We start from the raw sequence: 23,228 nt of genomic DNA, 5'->3' as shown, positions 1-23,228 counted from the left end.
AAGTGGGACCAGCAACAGGTGAGTAACACCAGAATGAAACTGAGCTCAATGGAGTGTTGCACAAGATTTCATCGGATCAGTACAATCGAATTGTTGCATATGGTTATGTTTCTTTCTGTAGGGTACTGAAATAACTGCACAGCTGCCAGTAACTCATCATCAGGTCACCCTTTATTTAGTAATGCTCAGTACACTGGCTGTGGCTAGCCAGTTTGGAGTCAGTCCTCAACTGAGGTGATTCTAATCACTAGTGTTTAAATAAAAACCCTCACACTACCACTAAACAGAGGTAGTGCTTATTTTTCCTCAGCACCCATGTCGTGTGCGTACAGAACAACAAGTGCATAAATTTATATTTATATTCCATCACCAAAAGAAAGGAAAAACACCCCGAGTGTCCAGTGACAAGGCAATGCTGAGGGTTAAAAAAAATGAAAGGGAGAGCAGGGATTAAATCAAAATAGAGTCGGAGGGGGGAATAAAATACTTCACATCCCACGGTGCCCACCTCTCCCTGAAAACCTCGAGGGTATTGTTGGACACCACATGCTCCTTCTCCAGGGACACCCAGGCTCGAACGTAACCACGAAAGAGGAACAGGCAATCGGCCCTAACGACCCCATCCACAGCCTGCTGCCCAGACCTGGGCCAGGCCCAGGTGCAGACCCACGAGGAGGTTCTCTGACCTGCCCTCTGCACTCACTGCCCAAAGATTGGGAGTGTAGGGCTAAATTGCAACCAAAAATATCAAAGAAGGTCTTTAAGAAAACTAAAATGGGAATGCAGTCGTCCACACCCCATACATGGTCCACAGATTCCACAGCACCGCAGAGCAAGCGGTTTGGCTTTGAGTCCGTAAACCACCGCAATCTGCGGTTGCAGGGGACTGCTGCAAACAACACCTTCCACCCCAGATCCCCGAGAAGAGAGGGAGGACCCCCACGCAGAGAGCCCTCCAGTGGGGATCCCGAATGCCCGGTGGTATACATACGGTTATATAAAACCCACTGTGTTTAATGAGTCAGATAACATGACACTTCCAGCATCACATGCAATCAGACTACCACAGGACTGCTGTAACAAATCACTGTTTTTGATGGCATATTAGAAAATGGGATCATAAAAAATTAGAGCAAATGTAAATGGTTTGACCCCTCGGATCTGTTCGGACATTCAATATGCCCATCATTTCTGTCCTTCCGCTTTAACTTCACTTTCCCACCCTTTCTATAATGCCTGATTCCATGAGACCACAATCTGTCTATCTCAGCCTTAAATACAATTGGCAGAGGAGTATCCACAACTTTCTAGAACACAGAATTCCAAAGATTCATGTAAAAAATATTCCGTTCATCTCCGTCAAAATAGTTGCTAATTCTGTGGCTGTGCCCCATGTCCTAGATTCTCAAACATTTTTTGGGGGGCAGTGGGGGGGGGGGGGGGGGGTTGGTGGTGGGGGGAAGTGTAGGGGAGGGGGAATACAACCTCTCCGTATCCTCTCAAGTCCCTTCAACCTCATAGGGCAACCCTTTCATCTCAGGAATTTATTTTGTAAACTATCATTGTGTTAATTCACAAGCCAAGGAAATCCAATCAGATTGAGTATTCACTGATAATGCTGGACTAGCCATTTATTTGAGTAAACATAATCATTAACATTAAAATAAAACACAGGTAAAAGTAATTAACTGTGCAGATAGTTGACTTGTGCCTTCCACTTATGCACAGTTTGGATTCCGACATTAATATCTGTCACAGTGCTTTCAAATACTCATTGTTTTTCTCCATTTAATATGGTGCAGCATTATACTTAATGAGTAACTGATTTTATTGCTCGTGAAATTACAGTGTAAGCAAAACTGAATGTTTCAATCGTCTCTTATCTGTGTGGGTGGCTCACCATTATCTGAGGCTGAAAATCAATATCGGTAACACTTTTTTTGTTCAACTTTTCTCTATGATACTGTTAGCGCGGATGAAATGATATCAGTCCGAGCCCAGAGTGCGGTTCAACAATCGGTAACGTTTATTGATCCAGTAACACTGGCGGAGACCAACCGAGGTCTGAATCTCGGCTGTTCTGCTGTTCCCGTGCGCTGCTACACATTATATACCTTTCTTTGTCAGGATGTGAGGATTTTGAGTATGAATGGGATGATAGTTCCCCATCATCGCTGGAGTAGGTGCAAATGGTGGGTTTCCTGCCGTCCCAGGAGAGTTGCAGTGTACACACAATAGGGTGCTAATTGGATTATGTAAACGGGTCCGGGTACTATCTGCTTGTCTCTCTCTGTGAGGGCTGGGGGCTAGCACCCCCCTTTGTTCCCTTGGGGTGCTGGTGTGTATTAGTTTGTTCGTTCCTGTCTGGTGGATGTCTGTCCTTTGTGTCAGGATGGTTCTGTATTGATGAATATGGGTGTGTTTCAGTCAGTCTCTTGATTTGATTAGGAGATGGGTTTCCATATTAATTAGCTCCGGAGTTTCGGTCTATGAGTCATGGTTAGTGTCTGGCCTAGTGTGGATTTGATCTGTCCTCTGGCTCCCATCTCCCGGTCGGCAGCTGCTGAGTTCTGTGGGTTTAAGCTGTGGCTGCCGTTTTTAAAACACAAAATGAATTCCTATAGTTTTACTGATGTAGGCATAGTCCCGTGGCAAATGCGGGGCGGCTCTGATGCCCGCTTGCAGGCTGAAAATCAATATTGGTAACACTTTTTTTGTTCAACTTTTCTCTATGATACTATGGACTGTTTTCCTGTGATTTTTCACAAGGTTACAATGGTATTTTAACACAAATTGCACCTTCTCAAAAGCTGTGGGATAAGTCTTATTGTTGTTATGTTTGGGTATTTTGGATAACTGGGTTGTAGTGAGCCTGTGTTGACAACTCAGGTGGTACTGAGGGTGTGTTGTATTGCCAGACGTGAATATCAAGGTTCAAGTGGATTCTGGATATTAAAGATCCAGCGACACTATTCCAAGGCCAGAGAAGCTGTACTGGCATTTTGGTAAATGTCCTCCATCAACCAAAATCAATTACTCATTCATCTCATTGCCAATGCAAAACGTCCCTGTATGAAAAATGGTGGGTTTACTTCCCGAGAAAACAACAGTTGATAACTCCATAGTAATTACTTTTATGAAGTGCAGTGTAGATTTTCTCAGAGCTGTTTAAGACATTATAAAATTTCAAGTTAATCCTTCTTTGTGGTTAAAAGCATCAGTCAAACTGCATATACATATTCTGAAGATATATCTCATTACTGACCTGGATAGGCAATGATTCAGAAATGTTAGACCAAATATTGTTGAAATTTTCTTTATTCTTGAAAAACCATTGAATCGCATGAAACCACATGACCTCCTCTTCTACACCTTCAGGAATATCACACTTGATTCTTCACCTCTCTTTGGAGTTATGTGTTAATTCAGGAGGTTGTGGACATAAGAAATGAAATGTTTTGAGAGGGTGACTGTGAGCATGAGTGTGTGATGCAATAAGATATTAATGGTGGCTATTCAGATTGGGATATAAGACTGTGCCTTGAGAGGCAGAATGAGTGGAACTGTGAGTTCTGTTGATCTAAGAACTGCAACTTTGGAGAATTGAGGAAATAATGTGGAGGTGCCGGTGTTTGACTGGGGTGGACAAAGTTGAAAATCCCACAACACCAGGTTATGGTCCAGCAGGTTTATTTGGAAGTAGAAACATTTACCTGATGAAGGAGTAGTGCTCTGAAAGCTTGCACTTCCAAATAAACCTGTTGGACTATAACCTGTTGTTGTGGGATTTTTATCAATGTGGGGTAAGTCAGAGTATAGGTGTTGTTATTTTAATGGAGGATGCCACTCAATTTTTCTGCCCTGATAAGCGAATCTCTTTCAGCACCATGTGTGAAGTATCACAATCCTGCTGCATGATCTCCTCAGCCATTTTGAGCCACACCTGCTTAGCGTACAGAAATTAGCTTCTTCTATCCATTGGGAAGACTGTAGTCTCCCTCAGGAATCAGCCCCAGGGACATCTCAGGGAACTGAGGATCAGGCTTCCCATGGTGACCCTCCATCATTGTACTCTATTTCCTCTATCATGGCAGTTGTATAATGGAAAGATTCTCTCCCCTATTGGGAAGTCAACACAGAGAACCTTTAACTGTCATAAGCAAGTTGCAATGATGCTCCCCCACTCAAATCATTTGGAAAACCTGGAAACATGATGCTGATACCATGCCTGAGTTAAAAAAGCCACTGTAAAGCTCCTCCAGCATTGGTCTGCTCCCTGACCTGGTGTTTAGCTCACCTGCTGTGATAAGGTTGTAAGTATTAAAATTCTGGCCATTCGTTCCATTTCTCTCTCCACAGGTGCTGCCTGACTTGCTGTATACTTTAATCATTTACTGTTTGCATTAAGTATACTGTTTGTATTTCTTTCATAAAAGCATAAATACAGGAATATGTAATTCAGCCTTTCAAGCCTATTCCACCCTTCAATTAGACCATGGTTGATTTGTATCTTACCTCCCTCCACTGCCTTGTCTCCATAACTCTGGATATCTTAGCTTAAAGTGAAATCTATCAACTTCACTTTTGAAATTTTCAGTTGGCCCCCAGCCTCAACAATTATTGAGGGCAGAGTTGTGGATTACTCCTGCTGCCTCACAGTACAAGGGACCCAGGTTCAATTCCACCCTCGGGTGACTGTGTGAAGTTTGCATATTGTCCCCACGTCTGTGTGAGTTTCCTTTGGGTGCTCTGGTTTCCTTCCACAGTCCAAAGATATGCAAGTTGAGTGGATTGGCCATGAGAAATTGCCCACAGTGCCTAGAAATGTGGAGGCTAGATGGATTAGCCATGGGTAATGTAGGGTTATAGGAATAGGGTAGGGGGGGTGGTCTGGGTGGGATGCTCTTTGGTGGCTCAACGTGAACTAGTTGGGCTAAATAACCTGCTTCCACACTGTAGGGATTCTATGATTGTATGAAGAAGTACTTCCTGACATCACCCCGAAAATCTGATATTAAGGTTACTCACCTTTGACCTGGACTCCCCCACTCGAAGAAATTTTTTTCTCTGCCTGACCAGTTCCTCCATTTATGCAAAACAATTCGGTTAGATCAGCCCTCTATACCCAAGGGAATACAAGCCTAGTTTATACAACCAGTCCTTGCAATTGGCTCCGATAACATCGTGGTGAATCTGTGAGCCACCCTTTCTGAAGATATTATTTCCTTTCTGAAATGTACTGTCCAGATTGAATGCAGTGTCTAAATAGGATCTAACCAGAGGGTTATATAACTCTAATTTTCACTCTATTGTGTTCTAACTTTTTTCCATTAATGCAGTGATATTATTGAAATACTGTGTGATGAATTATAATGTGACTGGATAACAAAATTCACTCAACGCTGCTTCCATACAACCTGCTTCATATAATGTGCACTGATCATTGACCTACCAATACTGAGGTGTTGAAGATTCTATGTAAGATAAGTTGTTCTGACAGATTCCATATATAGCCCTACCCCACCTCCGCAATTGATGAGCAGCAGTTACCATTGCAAAACTACCACCTAACAACCTTGTTGTGTTAGAAAGTATGACTTCTAATCAGACAGCGATCATGCTGAGATTGACATTGCAGTCAAAAACACAGCAAAGTCCAAGGTTAAGATTTATTTTAGTTTTCAGTACCAGTCATGTACTTATATTGGCAATTTTTAGTAAAGAGCCCAATATCTAGCTGCTTTTAGGCAAAACAATAAAACATTTTAATTGTTCTCCAATGACCCTGTAGAGACATTAGTTTAAAGCATTCAATATCCCTAACTCATTTGAGTGGATGGATGGGTTTGTGATGCTGAGTAATGCTGACTATATGGGTTAAGTCTCATACCAGCTGAGGGCACAATGAAGGTCCCCTTCTTGACCCCACACTGTGCTTGAGATAATAGTATCATACATGTTCAACCGTCACCAATTGCCTCCTTCTAATAAGATAGTGGGACTATAGTGACTTTTCCTTTTACCTATTCAAAATAAAAGGTAAAGTCGCCATTCTAACCAGACCATAGGGCTGCTTTCTCATTTGACTGTGATGACTGTTGGTGGCTTAGCTTCAGGGTCACTACTCCTCAGGGCAAGGGAGAGGTTGAGAAGATGAATCCTTCGTGCTAACCTCAGCTGATGCAGGAACTGAATGCATGCTGTTGGCATCACTCTGCTTGGCAAATCAGCTATCCAGCTAACTGACCCCTGTAAAAGTAACACTCTGCATTGGTTTGGGTTGTGCTATTTTATATATAGGGGTACTGTTGGCTCAGTTGGCTAGATGGTGACAATGTGCGTTGGGATTTGAAACCCTTTCTGGCTGATGTAGACTGCTCTTCACCTGCCCAGGGTATAAAAATCATGGCATTCTACTGGACCTGGAAGAATAATCACTAGAGATATCTGAAAAAGAATATCTCAAAAAGAATATTAACGGTGTCAGTTTTCCTATAGTTTTTAAGTACATTTGTATGGATGGAATACTGAAGACAGATGAATTCAAGCAAAAGCAGATTATCATTTAGTGTATTAGACCACATGCCAGTCAAATAGAGTGACCAGGAGCCTATTAAAGAGCAGTGAAGTAGGCCTAATGCACAACAGACTTCAATTTGAAGGACCATGATGATTTGAATCAAATGTATCTCAATTGTTGGAATGCTGTAACAGAAAAGAAATATCAATTTATTCATCACCATGGACCAAATTCAAGTACTCAGCTCCAAAGTTTGAAAAATCAATCACTGTGCCTGATGGCTAATGCACAAATGGTAAAAAAGATGTTTTGGAATTTTTCCCCTCAGATTATTTCACGTGGCAGTATTAGGAATACAGTTTGTCCCTGTCCACATCGTCAATATATCTTTTTTAATGAACAACCATGAGTAGCTTATTATTTCATCACAGCCAAACTCACTGTCTTGTTTCAATGTTCATTCTTCACTCACCCATATGGTTCTTATCATAAGTAACATCATGAATTAATGTCAATTTTATTTTTCTTATGGTTGAGTTCACTGGGGCTCACTCATGAGACAGAAATCTAGCAGACTTAATAGCAGGCATAGAATCTTCTGGAACAAACACACCAGAATGCTGGAGAATCATAAAAGGTCTGGCTCCATCTGTGGAGAGAGAAACAGATTTAATATTTTGTGTCTGGTATGGCTCTTCTTCAAAACTGAAAGGTGTTGGAAAACGGTATTTTATGCATTTGACAGAGGCAGAGTTCAGTGCAAAAGGCAAAGGGGTTGTCAAACAGCACTGTGAGATAAAAAGAAATGTAAAATGGGTGTAAATTAAATTGTGAAATTAAAGGAATGTGTCCTCTTTACTAAGAGCAAAACAAACAAGAACAAATGTACAAGGAAGTGGGTATGTGTGATAACCCTTCCAAGGCCCATGGGGAATCACTAATTAACTCCCCTGTGGGCCAAAACTTGGTCATCAAATGTGAGGCACTCTCTCTGTTGTTGTACGTGGTGCAGGTCTGGCCCATTCCCCGAAACTGTGCTGTTTCAGTCACCCGAGCCATCTTCCCTTTCATCTGGATGTCTAGGATGGACTGTGTCTGTAGGGACTCCAAAACTATAGATAAGGGGGGAGGGGAGGTTGAACATATCTAATGTTGCCTCATCCTGATGGCCACCTTTGTGTGTGACTGCATCAAGCTGAGCGTAGACCCTCAGTATGCAAACACCAAGTGTCACTACATACTGAGGATTTACCTGTCCCTGGTGTTGCAAAAGATGGGACTGGCCTTTTTGCCATGGAATGTTATGTATCACCTGCCCTCCGTACAGACATTTGCAAAGAAAGTGACCTTTGACCACAAATCCATCAACGGGCTAACGGTCGGATACTTGGTAGTGTGGATGAGCAGAGGGATCTTGGTGTCCATGTACACAAATCTTTGAAAGTTGCCACCCAGGTAAATAGTGCGGTGAAGAAGGCATATGGCGTACTGGCTTTTATTGGTAGAGGAATTGAGTTCCGGAGTACTGAGGTCATGTTGCAGTTGTATAAGACTCTGGTGCGGCCGCATCTGGAGTATTGTGTGCAGTTTTGGTCGCCATACTATAGGAAGGATGTGGAGGCACTGGAACGGGTGCAGAGGAGGTTTACCAGGATGTTGCCTGGTATGGTAGAAAGATCGTATGAGGAAAGGCTGAGGCACTTGGGGTTGTTTTCATTGGAGAAAAGAAGGTTTAGGGGTGACTTGATAGAGGTGTACAAGATGATTAGGGGTTTAGATAGGGTCGACAGTGAGAATCTTTTTCCACGTATGGAGTCAGCTATTACAAGGGGGCATAGCTTTAAATTAAGGTGGGGTAGGTATAGGACAGATGTTAGGGGTAGGTTCTTTACTCAGTGAGTCATGAGTTCATGGAATGCCCTGCCAGTAGCAGTGGTGGACTCTCCCTCATTATGGGCATTTAAGCGGGCATTGGATAGGCATATGGAGGATAGTGGGCTAGTGTAGGTTAGGTGGGCTTGGATCGGCGCAACATCAAGGGCCGAAGGGCCTGTACTGCGCTGTATTCTTCTATGTTCTATGTTCTATGTTCTATGTTCTAAGTGGTCAGCATATATCATCCTTGAGACCCTGCAGTCAAAGGAGAGGGTGGATCTTGTTGTGTTGATCCCTGGGCAGACTGTCAAAGTAATTTGTCAGAATGTCTCATTACCAGAGCTTTCCAAACAGCAACAAGACAATCATAAGCTTGGCTGGTGAGATCCTGTGAGATCATTCATGTACACTTGGTCGGTCTACGCCACCACATGCTGCCCTTGAAGTGGCTGCAGAGGGGTTGCTACTGTCACACATCTCCTTCTGGAATGTACCTTAACAAAGGAGGTCTGGAGGAAGATGCAATGGCTTTTGTCAAGGTTCATCTCCAGCAGATCTGTGATGTGGGACTCAGTGCTCTCCGGCCTGTTCTCCAGGACGCACACTGAGACAAACATCGACTGCGCCTGGAGGACTATCAACTTAGTGAAAGTTGATTTTTGGTCTAAAATTTGGAGCAGCTGCTGCCAAGGCACAGTGGGGAAAAATCATTGAGGTCTTCCTGCTGAAGGTAAATGGAGGTCTGTTCAGTTATCGGATGCTCCCATTGTCTCAAATATATGTAACTAATGTATAAGAGTAACTAATGTATAAGAGAGGTCTTTGATTTTTTTGATAGAGTCAAAGCCCAATGTTTTGTTTGTTTACTTGACATGCAACCCTACAGAATCAAACTGTTTTTGTAACAATGTATATACACAAAGAGAATATAGTTTTGAAATAAAAACAAAGGTGGTCCATAACTGAACCTTAGGCTTATTGTTTAGTGATATTAGGAGTGCTTTGTGATAAGAATATAATTGTCCAAAGGGTAATGAACAAGTTAAAATACTAAGCAGACATTTCTTCAGGCTTATTTCCCCATTCATTGATGTAACTTCAGTGAAAATCCATTTACTTGCTGAAGTCATGGCAGCTGAGGGAATGTCTGGCAATTGTCAATTTTTAATTATGCTTATAATAGAGATTAGATTATTTTCAAATTTTGAAGTGGTTCCGGAGGTAAATAATTGCTCCTATTCCTTTTTTGCAAACTGAAATAATCAAAGTGACGGTTTGGATTTGAGGAGCTGAATCTTGCTTGGAATAGTCAGGAAAAGATTTGAACAGATCTTTTAACAAACTGAGGACCATGCATAGGATTCAACTTGCACTTTAAATGAATACCAACATTAAATTTGCCTTTCTAACAGTCAACTGAATCTGCATGTAAGCATGAGAGAATCCTGAACTGAGTCCAAATTCTATTTGTGATTCAGATTCCAAAAATAATCTATGCCTCTATTCTGCTTACCAAAACCTCTTACACTTTCCCATATTGTATTCCATCTGTCACTTCTTTGCCCAATTGCTGAGATTGTCCAAGTCCTTCTGCAGCCTCCTTGCATCCTCAACACTAGTTATCCCTCCACCTATCTTTGTGTCATCTGCAAACTTCACAACAATGCTCTCAGTTCCCTCATCCAGATCATACTCGTATAATGTGAATAGTCGCCTTCCCGACACTGATCCCTGCAGAACCCCACTAGTTGCTGGCTGCCATTCTGAAAAATGCCCTTTTATCACTCCTCTCAGCCCTCTGCCAGTCAGCCAATCCTCTAGTCATGCCAGTACCTCGCCCCTCACACCATGCGCTCTTTTTTAGCAGCTTTCTGTGCAGCACCATGTTAAAGGCCTTCTGGGAATAACTTTGCATTCTTCATCAAGCTCTCAAGGTAACATTGTCAATTAATCTTTATCTTCAAGTTGGCAGGCATCATATCATCACTGTAAAACTTCTACTAAGTTCTTGAGTAAAGGCAATAGTATGCATTCAAATTGAGCTTGAGATAAGATAGTTGGAACTTCAGTAGAGTTTGCTTCTCCCTCCAATACACCTTGAACTGATATCAATTGGTGAGGTCATGCTCAGGGAAAAAAAAATTCTAAAATGTATTGCGCAAATATTAATACTTAGCACATGCAGTTCAATGGTGAACGTAATGCTCTATTTTCGACTCATTGGTCATGTGCACAATTTGCAATTACAGGTTGGGAGTTTGAGAAGAGGATTTCATAAATCTATTTGAGTTCAATGGCAAAGCTTTAATCAAACATAAGACTTTTAATTGAATTACTTTTCTTCTCAGCCATGTAAATCAATTGATCTAACTGACAAATAGAAAGTTATTAAACTCTGACTTTGGTGCAATGTTCACTATGATCTTTGTGTTAGAAAACAGGTATTTGCTGTAAGTACAGAGAAGTGCTAAAGGCTGAGAAATTTGTTGAATCACTACCTATTTCTCACATGCTCCATGCTTAGAGTCATACAGCATGGAAATGGACCCTTTGATCCAACCAGTCCATGCTGACCATAATCTCAAATGAAGCTAGCCCCACCTACCTGCGCTTGCCCATATCCCTCCAAACATTTCATATTCATGAACTTATCTAAATGTCTTTTAAACATTGTAACTGTACCTTCATCCATCGCTTCCTCTGAAGGTTCATTCCACACACGAACCACTCTGTGTAAAAAGATTGCCCGTCATGTCTTTTTAAAATCTTTCTCCTTTCACCTTTAAAGTATGCCGACTAGTCGTGAACTCTCCCACCCCAGGGAAAAGACACCTTCCAATCACCTTATCTATACCCGTCATGATTGCACTTTATATCTATGCCCTTCAGTTCTTCCTTTTCCAAGTGGGAACAACGTTTCCCTATCTACTCTGTTCAGCCCACACATGATTTTGAAAACCTCTAGTGCACTGATTCTCAAGCTCCATGATCACCCACTGCCACTGCAAAAGTTAATGATTTAATCAAAGTTCACAAAACCCCAAATTGCCTGTCAAATATAATCAGGTTAATGGAAAACATGGACCAGATTCCTGTATGTAACACGAGTGATTTTATCACTAATAATTAAGTTCTAGCCACAAGCAATTAAAACTATGAAATAACCGCATACAATTTTACTAGTCATCGAGTCATCAAGTCATACAGCATGGAAATAGAACCTTTGGTCCAACGTATCTGTGCTGAACATAATCCCAATCTGACCTAGTCCTATTTTCCAGCATTTGGCCCATATTCCTCTAAACTCTTCCTATTCATGGACCCATCCAGGCAGCTTTTAAATGTTGGAATTGTACTCATCTCCACTATCTCCTTTAGCAGCTCAATCTGTACATGCATCCCACTCTGAATGAACAAAAAGTTATACCTCAGGCTCTTTTTTGAAAAAGGTGAAATTTTATAAACCTCTGTAAAATCATCCCTCACCTCTGACACTCGAAGGAAAAAGCCCCAGCCTATTCAGCCTACTCAAACCTTTCAAACCTGACAACATCCTTGTAAGTCTTTCCTGTGTGCTTTTAAGTTTAACAGCATCTTTCCTATAGAAGGGCAACCAGAATTGTACACAGCTTTCTAAAAGTGGCCTCCCAGCTCCTGTACTCAATGTTCGGACCAATGAAAGCAAACATGCTAAAGGCCTCCTTCACCAACCTTTCTATCTGCAACTCCACTTTCAAGGAACTAAGCACTTGTCCGCCCCAGCTCGCTTGGTTTGGCAACACACCCCAGGGCCTGACCATTAACTGTATAAATCCTACCCTAGTTTGCCTTACCAAAATACCACACCCCATATTTATTAAACTCATCTAACACTCCTTGGCCCATTGGCCCATCTAATCAAAGTCCCATTGGACTCTGAGATAATTTTCTTCATTGTCCACAACACCAACTACTTTGAGTTCATACAGTCATAGAACACAGAAATTGACACTTTTGTCCAAACAGTCCATGTCAATCCAAATTGTTTTCATGAATGTTGAAAAGCAGTGGACCCAGCATTGATCCTTGTAGTACACCACTGCGTCAGACCTCTAGTTGGCAAAGCAACCTTCTACCACCACCCTCTGTCTCCTACTTCGCAGCCAATTTTGTATCCAATTGGCTAGCTCCCCTGATCCCATGTGATCTACCCTTATTAACCAGTCTATGATGTGGAATCTTTTTTTTTTAGATTACATTACAGTGTGGAAACAGGCCCTTCGGCCCAACAAGTCCACACCGACCCGCCAAAGCGAAACCCACCCATACCCCTACATTTACCCCTTACCTAATCTTGTTGACTACTTTGCTGAAATCCATTCAATGTCTACTATTCTGCCTTGATTAATCTTCTTTGTCACCTCTTCAAACAACTTAATTGAGTTAGTGAGATGCGAGTTCCCACACATAATGCCATGTTGACTATCTCTATTTAGTCCTTGCCTTTCCAAATACATATAAATCCTATCCCTCAGAGTTCCCACTACTGACATAAGTCTCACTGGACTATAGTTCCTTGGCTTTAACTTAGTGCCCTTCTTAAATAATGGCACCACATTAGCCAACCATTTTGTATCTCACCCATTCCCTGTGGTTCTGCACATAGATGGCCACGTTGATCTTTAAGGGGCCCTATTTTCTGCTTAGTTACCCTTTTGCCCTTAATATACCTATAAAATCTTTTCTGATTCTGCTCAATTTCAATCGAGTTGAAGCCCTAAACCCCTTTTAAATCCCGACACAGATGCATGCACAGACTATCAATAAAAACGCTGGTGTTATGGGTATAAGGAAAACAAACTGGGAATCATGGTTCAATAGCACAAATCAACAGGGTTCAAGGAGGTGATTGTTTTGCATCCCATGACCTTTTGTTATAGAGTCATAGTCATAGAGGTATACAGCATGGAAACAGACCCTTCGCTCCAACTTGTCCATCCAAACAGATATCCCAACCCAATCTAATCCTACCTGCCAGCACCCAGCCCATATCCCTCCAAACCCTTCCTATTCATATACCCATCCAAATGCCTTTTAAATGTTACAATTGTAATAGCCTCCACCACTTCTTGTGGCAGCTCATTCCATACACGTACTACCCTTTGCATGAAAACATTGCCCCTTATGTCTCTTTTATATCTTTCTCCTCTCACACAAAACTTATGCCCTCTAGTTCTGGACTCCTCCACCCCAGGGAAAAGACTTTGTCTATTTATCCTATCCATGCCCCTCATGATTTTATAAACCTCTATCAGGTCAACCCTCAGCCTCCAATGCTCCAGGAAAAACTGTCCTAGCCTGTTCAACCTCTCCCTATAGTCAAAATCTCCAACCCTGGCAACATCCTTGTAAATCTCCTCTGAACCCTCTCAAGTAGAGGAGACCAGAATTGCACACAGTATTCCAAAAGTGGCCAAACCATTGTCCTGTACAGCTGCAACATGGCCTCCCAACACTTGTACTCAATACTCTACTAATAAGGGAAAGCATACCAAACGCCTTCTTCACTATCCTATTTACCTGTGACTCTACTTTCAAGGAGCTATGAACCTGCACTCCAAAGTCTCTTTGTTCAGCAATACTCCCAAGGACCTTACCATTAAGTGTATACGTCCTGCTAAGATTTGCTTTCCCAAAATACGTATTTATCTAAATTAAACTCCACCTGCCACCCTTCAGCTCATTGGCCCACCTGATCAAGATCAGTGAGATTGTGGGTTCTATGGTACACCAAGTCCAAAAAGACCGAGAAGGGAATCTCAAAGAATTGAAGGCAGCTCAAGAAAATTAAAGTCTGCTCTCCCTGCTGATGGTTAGGGTATGAGTCTTGCCCAATGAGTTATAGGATAAAAACATGAGCTTGTATCGTAGAGGACTTTATAGTCAGCTCGGACACCATTTGGAACCTTAAATGGCTGCAACAGTCATTTGTTATACTTAATTATTTATAAGTGACTGCTGTTGAAGAGAATGGATTGTGGCCTCTTGTACCTACCCGAGGAGAAAGTGAGGACTGCAGATGCTGGAGACCAGAGTTGAAAAGTGTAGTCCTGGAAAAGCGCAGCAGGCCAGGCAGCAACTGAGGAGCAGGAGAATCGACATTTCGGGCATAAGCCCTTCTTCACGAATGAGGCTGGTGTGCCAAGCAGGCTGAGATAAAAGGCGGGGGAGTTTGGGGGAGGGGCGCTGGGAATGCGATAGGTGGAAGGAGGTGAGGGTGATAGGCCGGAGAGGGGGTGAGGGTGGAGAGGTCGGGAAGAAGATTGCAGGTCAAGGGTGCGGTGCTGAATCCGGGGGTTGGGACCGAGATAAGGTGGGGGGAGGGGAAATGACGAAGCTGGAGAAATCTGCATTCATCCCGTGTGGTTGGAGGGTTCCTAGGCAGAAGATGAGGCGCTCTTCCTCCAGGCGTCGTGTGGCCAGGGTGATGGAGGAGGCCAAGGATCTGCATGTCCTTGTTGGAGTGGGAGGGGGAGTTAAAGTGTTCAGCTATGGGGCAGTTGGATTGGTTGGTGCGGATGTCCCAGAGGTGTTCCCTGAAACATTCTGCAATGCTGCCTGGCCTGCTGCGCTTTTCCAGCACCACACTTTTCAACTCTTGTACTTACCCGACTTGTTTCACTTCTCCATTGGCAGAGTCAAAAAGTGTAGTGCTCAAAAAGCACATCTAGTCAGGCAGCACTGATTAGCAGGAGAGCTGCTGCTTCAAGCACAAGCCCCTCACCAGGAATGAAGAAGAGCTTATGCTCAAAATGGCAACCTTCCCACTCCCCGGATGCTGCCTGACCAGCTGCACTCCTCCAGAGTCACACCTTTTGACTCTGATCTCCAGCACCTGCAGTCCTTACTTTCTCCATAGGCAGTTGAGGTGTCAAAGCTCTAGAAACCCCATGCCAAAGCTTTCTAACCTTTCTTTACTGTTCAAAGTACTGCTTAACATCTCCCTTTTTGACCAAATATTTGTCCAGTGTCATTATGTTATGTGGTTGGGTGTCAAATTTTATTTGGTAATGCTCCTGTGAAGTGTCTCAGGTCATTTTACTACATGTAAGGTGTGATTTAAATTGTGCAAGTTGTTGCTGCTGAGGATCAGATTGGACTTAGTCTTGATGCCCCAAAGTGATGAACAATCTGTCTGTAAACACTGTCCAGAATCATGCAAGAATGGTCACTTATGACAACAGAAACCTTCCATGAAACTATATTCCTCCAGAACCTAATGTCAGGGGACAAAGGGTGTAAACAATGATCCACTGAACAATAAGTCAGGTTTTAATCCATCCAAAATCAGAATTACCTGATATCTGATAATAGGATCAGATTATACAATGTGTATTTATCTACCTCACTTAATATAGCACACAAGGATGAAGAGATTCAGCAGGCATATGACCAAAGTCTAATTTTAGTGCAGCAGACACACACCAGACTCAATTGAGGAATAAATATAAGTTCACTATTAGATTAGAAAATGGATAAAGTAGTTGTTCTTTGGTCCCTTTTCTCCATGTTCTTTCATTTCTTCATAGAGTCACTGAGCAATTGGTACACTAATTGCAAAGTCTCTGCGTTACTGGTTAAAGGCCCAGCTTACAGCAACTGATGGGAGAAAATATTTAGCTTCAGGCATCAGCTACTTTTCTTCCAGAGAAATTGAGACACATAAGCTGATCTTCTAGCAGTCTAGAAGGTTCTTCCCTTCTATTGTGAACCCTCAAGCTGTTCACCTGTCAACTAGCCAGTCAGAGAACTATAGTCATGCTGATGACTTCTGGCATTCACAACTAGTCATAATTGCATAAACCAATCAGTAATCGGTTACTGTTCAGACCTCAGTCTGCACACACACCCCCAGGTGCTGTGCTGCCTAATCTGATTTTCCCCTAATGATGGAAAAACAAAAGTGTAAACACAACTGACGACGAGTACCAGTAACTTGTTCTCAAAAGTGTGGCATTTCCTCTGCAGTCCTTGGTTTTAAAACATTTTCTTTCCCCACTTCAGTCCACAACCAAAAATAAAGAAAAGCAAAAATGCTGCCATTGCAATTGTAAGATGTTGCTGGCAGCAAATATACCACAGGATAAGGTGCTGACTTGGTTTGATTGCATGTAAGATTATTGGCTGGAATCACTCACTTTAATGTATCACCTTCCTTTGGTTATAGTAAAGCAAATAATTAGTTCCATTAAGGAATTCCTATGTACTTTTATACAGGAAATATGGCTTTACCTGTAAATAACCACTTCAAATACTAGTTATAAAACAAAAAGCTTTTATTTGCTAGAAATAGACTATTTAATTTTATAATGTTCATCAGAAAATGCAAAGCAGAATAAGAATACAATGTTGACTATGCAAATAAGGCACAGATAAGGAATACTTTATATAAACATTATCAATCTGATAAATATTACAGACTGAATCTCTGTGAAGCTTCCACACGTTTCCTGTTCTAACTCGGGAACAAAGTGATGAGGTAGCTAGAAAAACCAAGAACACCCAACTTTCAAGGGCTACCTCAATGCTTTGTGAAGGGCAAACTCTCTACTCACCCATTACAAATCAATTAGAATCAAAACAGATGGCAGAGTAGGGACAGTGGATTGTGTCAACCGTGAAATCCCTCTCCTGAACTTATTTTCAATTCAAACATCATTGTGGTGATTGGTACTTCACATGCAGCCAGCGCAAAATGTGCAATTCATTCTGAAAGAAATGAGAAGATCCATCATCTTTTTTTCTGGCATTTGAAGGAGGCATTTGAAAGGTTGAAGTGGAAAATTCAATTTCCATCCAAATAATGAAGTAGTAAAACTAGATTCCGTGGGATTTGGCCAGGGATATGGTCATAACAGCACTTGGACCTTCCTATCACACGTGAATTAAGTTGAATCCTATCCAAGCTGTAATGGAGTCCGCAATGGAAGGCATCACCAAACATTGTCCCTTTATGTTGGGATTGCAAACCAAGACATTTTGAGTCATCTTGGCTTAAAGTATTTCATCTTCAGGTTGCATAAAGAAACTCTGCATCCTTTTCGCTGATTCATCTTTCATCATACACATTCAGTAATTTCTCGAATTCAATCTAATCTTTTGTGTCTTTATTTTATCAATAACTTTCTCTGAATTTTCCCATTTTGCTGCTCCTGAACTCACAGTCGACCATCCTACTAGCTATACCTCTCACTTACATCATTCCCACCAAAATCACAATTCATTACAGCCTTTCTTTCTTTGGCATATTATAGGTGAAAGTTAACACTGTTTCACCAAGAGTTCTAGATTAGAGTGGTACTGGGAAAGCACAGCAGGTCAGGCAGCATCTGAGGAGCAGGGAAATCGATGTTTCGGGCAAAAGCTCTTCAACAGGAATGAAGGCAGGGAACCTCCGGGATGGAGAGACAAATAGGAGGGGGTGGGCTGAAGAGAAGGTAGCCAAGAGTACAATAGATGGATAGAGGTGGGGATGAAGGTGATAGGTCAGAGAGGAGGGTGGAGTAGGTAGGTGGGATGGAAGATTGGCTGGTCCTGGTCCTCCTCCACCAGGAGGAGGAAGAACGCCTCATTTTCCGCCTCAGAACACTTCAACCCCTGGGCATCAATGTGGGCTTCACCAGTTTCCTCATTTCCCCTTCCCCCACCTTACCTAGTTCCAACCTTCCAGCTCCGCACCATCCTCATGACTTATTCTACCTGCCAATTTTCCTTTCCACCTATCTTCTCCACCCTCCTCTCTGACCTATCCCCACCTCCATCCACCTATTGTACTCTTGGCTACCTTCTCCCCAGCCCCACCCCCTCCCATTTACCCCAGCGGCTCCCTGCCTTCATTCCTGATGAAGGGCCTTTGCCTGAAATGTCGATTTTCCTGCTCCTCGGATGCTGCCTGACCTGCTGTGCTTTCCCAGCACCACTCTAATCTAGACTCTGATCTCCAGCATCTGCAGTCCTCACTTTTGCCACTGTTAGGACCACTTAGCACCATTCATTATTACAAACTAGCGCAAACATGGATAAAAGAGCTGAGTTCCAGAACCATAGAATCACTACAGTGTGGAAGCAGGCCATCCTATTCAAACTGACCCTCCGAAGAGCATCCCACACAGACCCACCCCTTCTATCTCTGTAGCCCTTCATTTCCCATAGCTAATTCTCATAGCCTGCACATCCCTGGACACTATGGGCAAATGAGTATGGCCAGACCACCTAAACTGCACATCTTTGGACTGTGGGAGGAAACCAGAGCACCCAGAGGAATCCCAGGCAGACACAGGAGAATGTGCAAACTGCACACAAACAGTCACCTGAGGGCAGACTTGAACCAGAGTCCCTGACACTGTGAGACAGCAGTACTAACCACCATGCTGCCCCAAAGATACCAGAGGTGAAGTGAGAGTAAAAGCCATTATCATCAAGGAGCATCAGACGAATTGGACGTGGTAAAATTGGGAATTAAAGGAAAAACTCTTCACTGGTTGGAGTCAGACCTGAGACAAAGCAAGATGGTTGAGATCCAGCAGATTGCTGCAGGAGTTCTGTAGAGTCATGTATGAGGCACAACCACCTTCAGCTTCTTCATCCATAACCTTCCTTTCATCATAAGGTCAGAAGTGGGGATGTTGGCTGATCATTGCGTGGTGTTCAGTTCACAACGCCTCAGGTAATGAAGCAATCTGTGCTGTTACTACCATTTCAGGCAGTAATTTACAGTGAAAAAAAAAGTCCTCCACACCCCTCTAAATCCTTCTATCAATTAGATGAAATCTATGCTTCTAGTTATTGCCCTTTCTGCTAAGGAAAATGGATCCCTTCTATTTGTTGTATCTTGGCCTCTCATAATTTTCTACTCATCTATTTAAATTGCTTGCTACATCTGTTACTCCAAACAAAACAATTCCGGTCTGCATTCATAGCTAAAATCTCAATTCCTGGCTACTTCCTTGGGAAACTTATAAACACTTCCTTGGTGTAATCACATTCTTCCTGTAAGTGGCAACTGAAATTTGAAGCAATACGTTAACTGCAACCGTACTAGCATTTCACATATTCCCTGATAGTCTGGCAATTTCGTCTTTTACCCTTTTATACAGTTTTAACAAAATCTCCCTGCTCCTATATTCTATGGCACAACTGATTAACCACCTTAGCTGCCTGCTTTATCATTTTCAGAGATCTGTGAACTGTAAAGGTCCCTCTGTTGCTCTATACATCACAGAAATCCCACTATCTGTTAGGCTGTTTGCTCTCCCCACCTACATTACCTCACACTTCTCCTCTGCATTCTATTTGCTACTTTTCTACCTATTTGATCATTCCTTTGATAGCTTCCTGCAAATCTAAAGCTTTCTCCATCACTGTGAACCATATCATCTCTAAACTTCTTAATTCTGCACCCGACCTTTAAGTCTACATTATTCATATGTATGGCAAAATGTAAGGGACTCTGCTGAACCCTATAGAAGGTCATTGGAATAAGTTGTTCAGTAAGAAAAACACTGGTTGATTTGGGACTCATTGTCGGTCAGTCCTGTAGCTATCTCTGATCCCCTGACAGATATCATGAGTCATGTCCAAAGGGAGTAATCTTTGATGCCCTGTAGTCAGCCTGTGACCTGAGGCTTAACTCGAACCAAGGGCGGAACAGAAACCCGACACAATATGAATCAATGATGACTGCTGCCAGGATATTATGTACAAAGCTGTAGGATGTGTGGCCTGTGATGATTTATGGAATAGAGTCTTCTTGAACGGTCAGGGTTTTCTGACAGAAAGGACCAACAGTTTTCTGTTTGGCTGGACAACAACTAGACAGAACACCACACTCAATTGTCTGATTTGCTGTACACTCAGATCACTCAAATGGCTTCTTTAAGACTTAACAGTAACTATGCAGAAAATGCTGCTTTTTTACTATTTTAATATATCAAGAGATTAAGCAGTCTTGGCAGATAACATTTGAAATCATGGTCTGCACTTAAAAAATATATTGTTCTGTTCAACAGCATTATGCCATAATGTTATTGGTTGTTCAGGAATAAATTGCATGGGTGGCTCCACAAAAACCAATAAGGTATTACACTTTTTATGTTGTGTACACAGTAACACAGATAAGCAGATTGCATGAAAACAGGGATGTTGGGTATCTAGATAGATTCAAGGCCTTATCAGTGTCGTATGCTCATACTATGAGAAAGACGGTATTGGGAGTGCCAGTGGGTTAGTCTTCCAGAACCTCAATGAACATGTAGGGAATTTTTTGGGAGTCTTCTGCAGTTGGTGAAGAGTTGACAGGCACACTGCTTGTCATATTCCTTCCCTAATTATTTGAAGCTGCGACCGCTGACTTATGACTTCGTTGTCAGATCATAATAATGAAGCTTTGTGAACCCATGATGGATATGAGTAGGCCTGATTACACCGAAACGCTGGATTCGTCTTATACCATGCTTGAGTTTGATAGCCTGAAAGTACTGCCACCAAATAACGGTGAGTTTTGATGGATAGGTGAACTTGTTTGTTTAATGGAGGAGTTTGATGTATTTGTGTTGGTGTGCTTTAACTAGAATAATAACTTAGCTAATTCTAATAATTCTTCTGCTTTTAAAATAAACCACTAAAAAATCAAAAAAAAATTACTAAATGTTTGTCACAAATCCAAATTCCAATTGGAAAGACAGCAACAAAATGAAAACTGAATTACAAAACTCAGAGGATTTCAATTGTGTCACATAATAAGTAAATTTAATATTTATAACTCCATCAATTTATAGGGTGAATATGAACAAACTATCATTGCATTAAAAACAACTAAAATACATTGCTGAGTCTTTAGCTGTCATTGAATTGTCATGAGGTTTGCACTTATGTCAGTCTATTGATTTAGTGATAGCAGAAAAAAGGCATGGTTAAAAAACAAATCAAAAAACATATTTGTCAAAAACATGTTTTCGTTCTTTGTTTCCTTTTCATGTAAAACAAGGAATACATAAAAATATTAAAGCATTTTGAAAAATTTATAGGAATTCGCAGCCCAACTTTAAAGGCTAATGGTATCTGGGTCACTAGAGGTTTATTTAATTTGTAGTTAAAGTTTAACCAAATTTCAGCAGTACTTGTGTTGAAATCAGATTGTTAAATGTATCATTTCATAATTCAACATCATACAATAACTAAGGACAATTGGAAGTCGGTCAAAATGTTAATTAACAACTACTCAACTGTTTTTCCTTTATAATCTAAAAATGGCACTGTAATAAAAAGCCCCTTGACCCTGCCCAATGTTTCCTCTCCAAAGTCCATGAATCTATTATCACCTCCCAAATCCTTGCCGACCTGTCCCAGAAATCCCTAGTTCCAATCCCTCCAATCAGGTTTCTGCCCCAACCATCGTATACAAACGGCTCTTATCAAAGTCAATGACATCCTGTATGACTGTGTCAAATGTAAACTATTCTTTCTCGTTCTTCTCTATGTTTTCAGCTATTTACACACCATCCTTCTCCAACTCCTCTCCTTTGTTATCGAGCTGGATGAGACTACATTCACCTGCTTACCAATTTTACCAGATAGTCACTTGTAATGCTTCTCTCTTCATTACCTAACTGCTGACTGGGATGTCCCTCAAAAAAAAATTATCTTTGCTCCCCTCCAGTTTTCTTTCTGCATGCTAGTAGTGTCTGGCAACTTCATCCAAACACATAATTTTACATTTTCACAATTTCACAAGGTGATGCCCAGTTCAATCTCATCACTACCTCTCACATCCCTTTCTTCCAACCCTTCCATTTTTGCCAAATTACCAGAATCCAACATCCAGTAGAACAGAAATTTTGTCCAACTAAATATTGGGCAAGTCAAGTTACCTTTGGTCCCTGTGACAAACTCAATTCTCAAGCCACCATTTGTCCCCCGATACTGAGGATGTGGCAGCCTGTTTGCAACTTCAGTATTATCTTTGAGCTCAGGATTAGCTTCTGACTACAGATTCATGTTACCATCAAAGCTGCCAGCTTCTAGCGCCATTACATTGCCCAACACTGATCCAATCTCCTTCCTTTCACTGAAATCCACTTTCTATGATGCTACTAACTTAAAACTTGACTATTCAACACACATCTTATTTCTGAAGTCTCTACCAGTTACACAGCCCTCCAAGACACTGGCACTCATCTAATTCAGGGCGTAAATTGTTATCACATGGAGGATAGGAGTTGTGAGGTTATGTTGTGGCTGTACAGTACATTGATTAGGCCACTTTTGGAATACTGTGCTCAATTCTGGTTTCCCTGCTATAGGAAGGATGTTGTGCAACTTGAAAGGGTTGAGAAATTTTTACAAGGATGTTGCGAGGGTTGGAGGGTTTGAGCTATAGGAAGAGGCTGAATAGGCTGCAGCTATTTTCCCTGAGGCTTATAGAAGTTTATAAAATCATGAGGAGCATGTATATGTTGAGTAGTCAAGGTGGTTTCCGTAGCATGGGAGGGTTCAAAACCAGAGGGCATAGATTTAGGGTGAGAGGGGAAAGATTTAAAAGGGACCTAATGGGCAATTGTTTCATACAGTGGTGCGTGTATGGAATGAGCTGCCACAGCAGGTGATGGAGACTGGTGCAATAATGACATTCAAAAGGCATCTGGATGGGTATATGAATCGGAAAGATTTGTAGGGATCTGGGTCAAATGTTGGCAAATGGGACTAGGTTTATTTAGTAAATTGGATCGGCATGGAAGAGTTGGACCAAGAGGTCTGTTTCCATTCTGTACACCTCTATGATTCCATGACTCTGTGA

At 41.8% G+C, this 23,228-nt stretch overlaps 1 protein-coding gene across 1 annotated transcript in view; it reads left to right on the top strand.

The window, feature by feature from the left end:
- The first annotated feature begins 20,580 nt into the window (after positions 1–20,580).
- The window catches only part of LOC122558255 (hepatocyte nuclear factor 4-beta-like), a 71,977-nt gene continuing 69,329 nt past the window's right edge, over positions 20,581–23,228 (top strand). Inside the window, exon 1 of the mRNA XM_043706633.2 lies at positions 20,581–20,926. Within this exon, the coding sequence (XP_043562568.1) occupies positions 20,812–20,926 (115 nt within the window). The 5' untranslated portion in view covers positions 20,581–20,811. The remainder of the gene's footprint in view (positions 20,927–23,228) is intronic.

Source organism: Chiloscyllium plagiosum, unplaced genomic scaffold (genome assembly GCF_037043375.1).
Source record: "Chiloscyllium plagiosum isolate Xiang-an unplaced genomic scaffold, Cpla_swu_hap1 HiC_scaffold_17, whole genome shotgun sequence".
Taxonomy (NCBI): domain Eukaryota; kingdom Metazoa; phylum Chordata; class Chondrichthyes; order Orectolobiformes; family Hemiscylliidae; genus Chiloscyllium; species Chiloscyllium plagiosum.
Note: the sequence above shows the minus strand (reverse complement) of the source record. Positions and strands in the feature narration are given on the sequence as shown.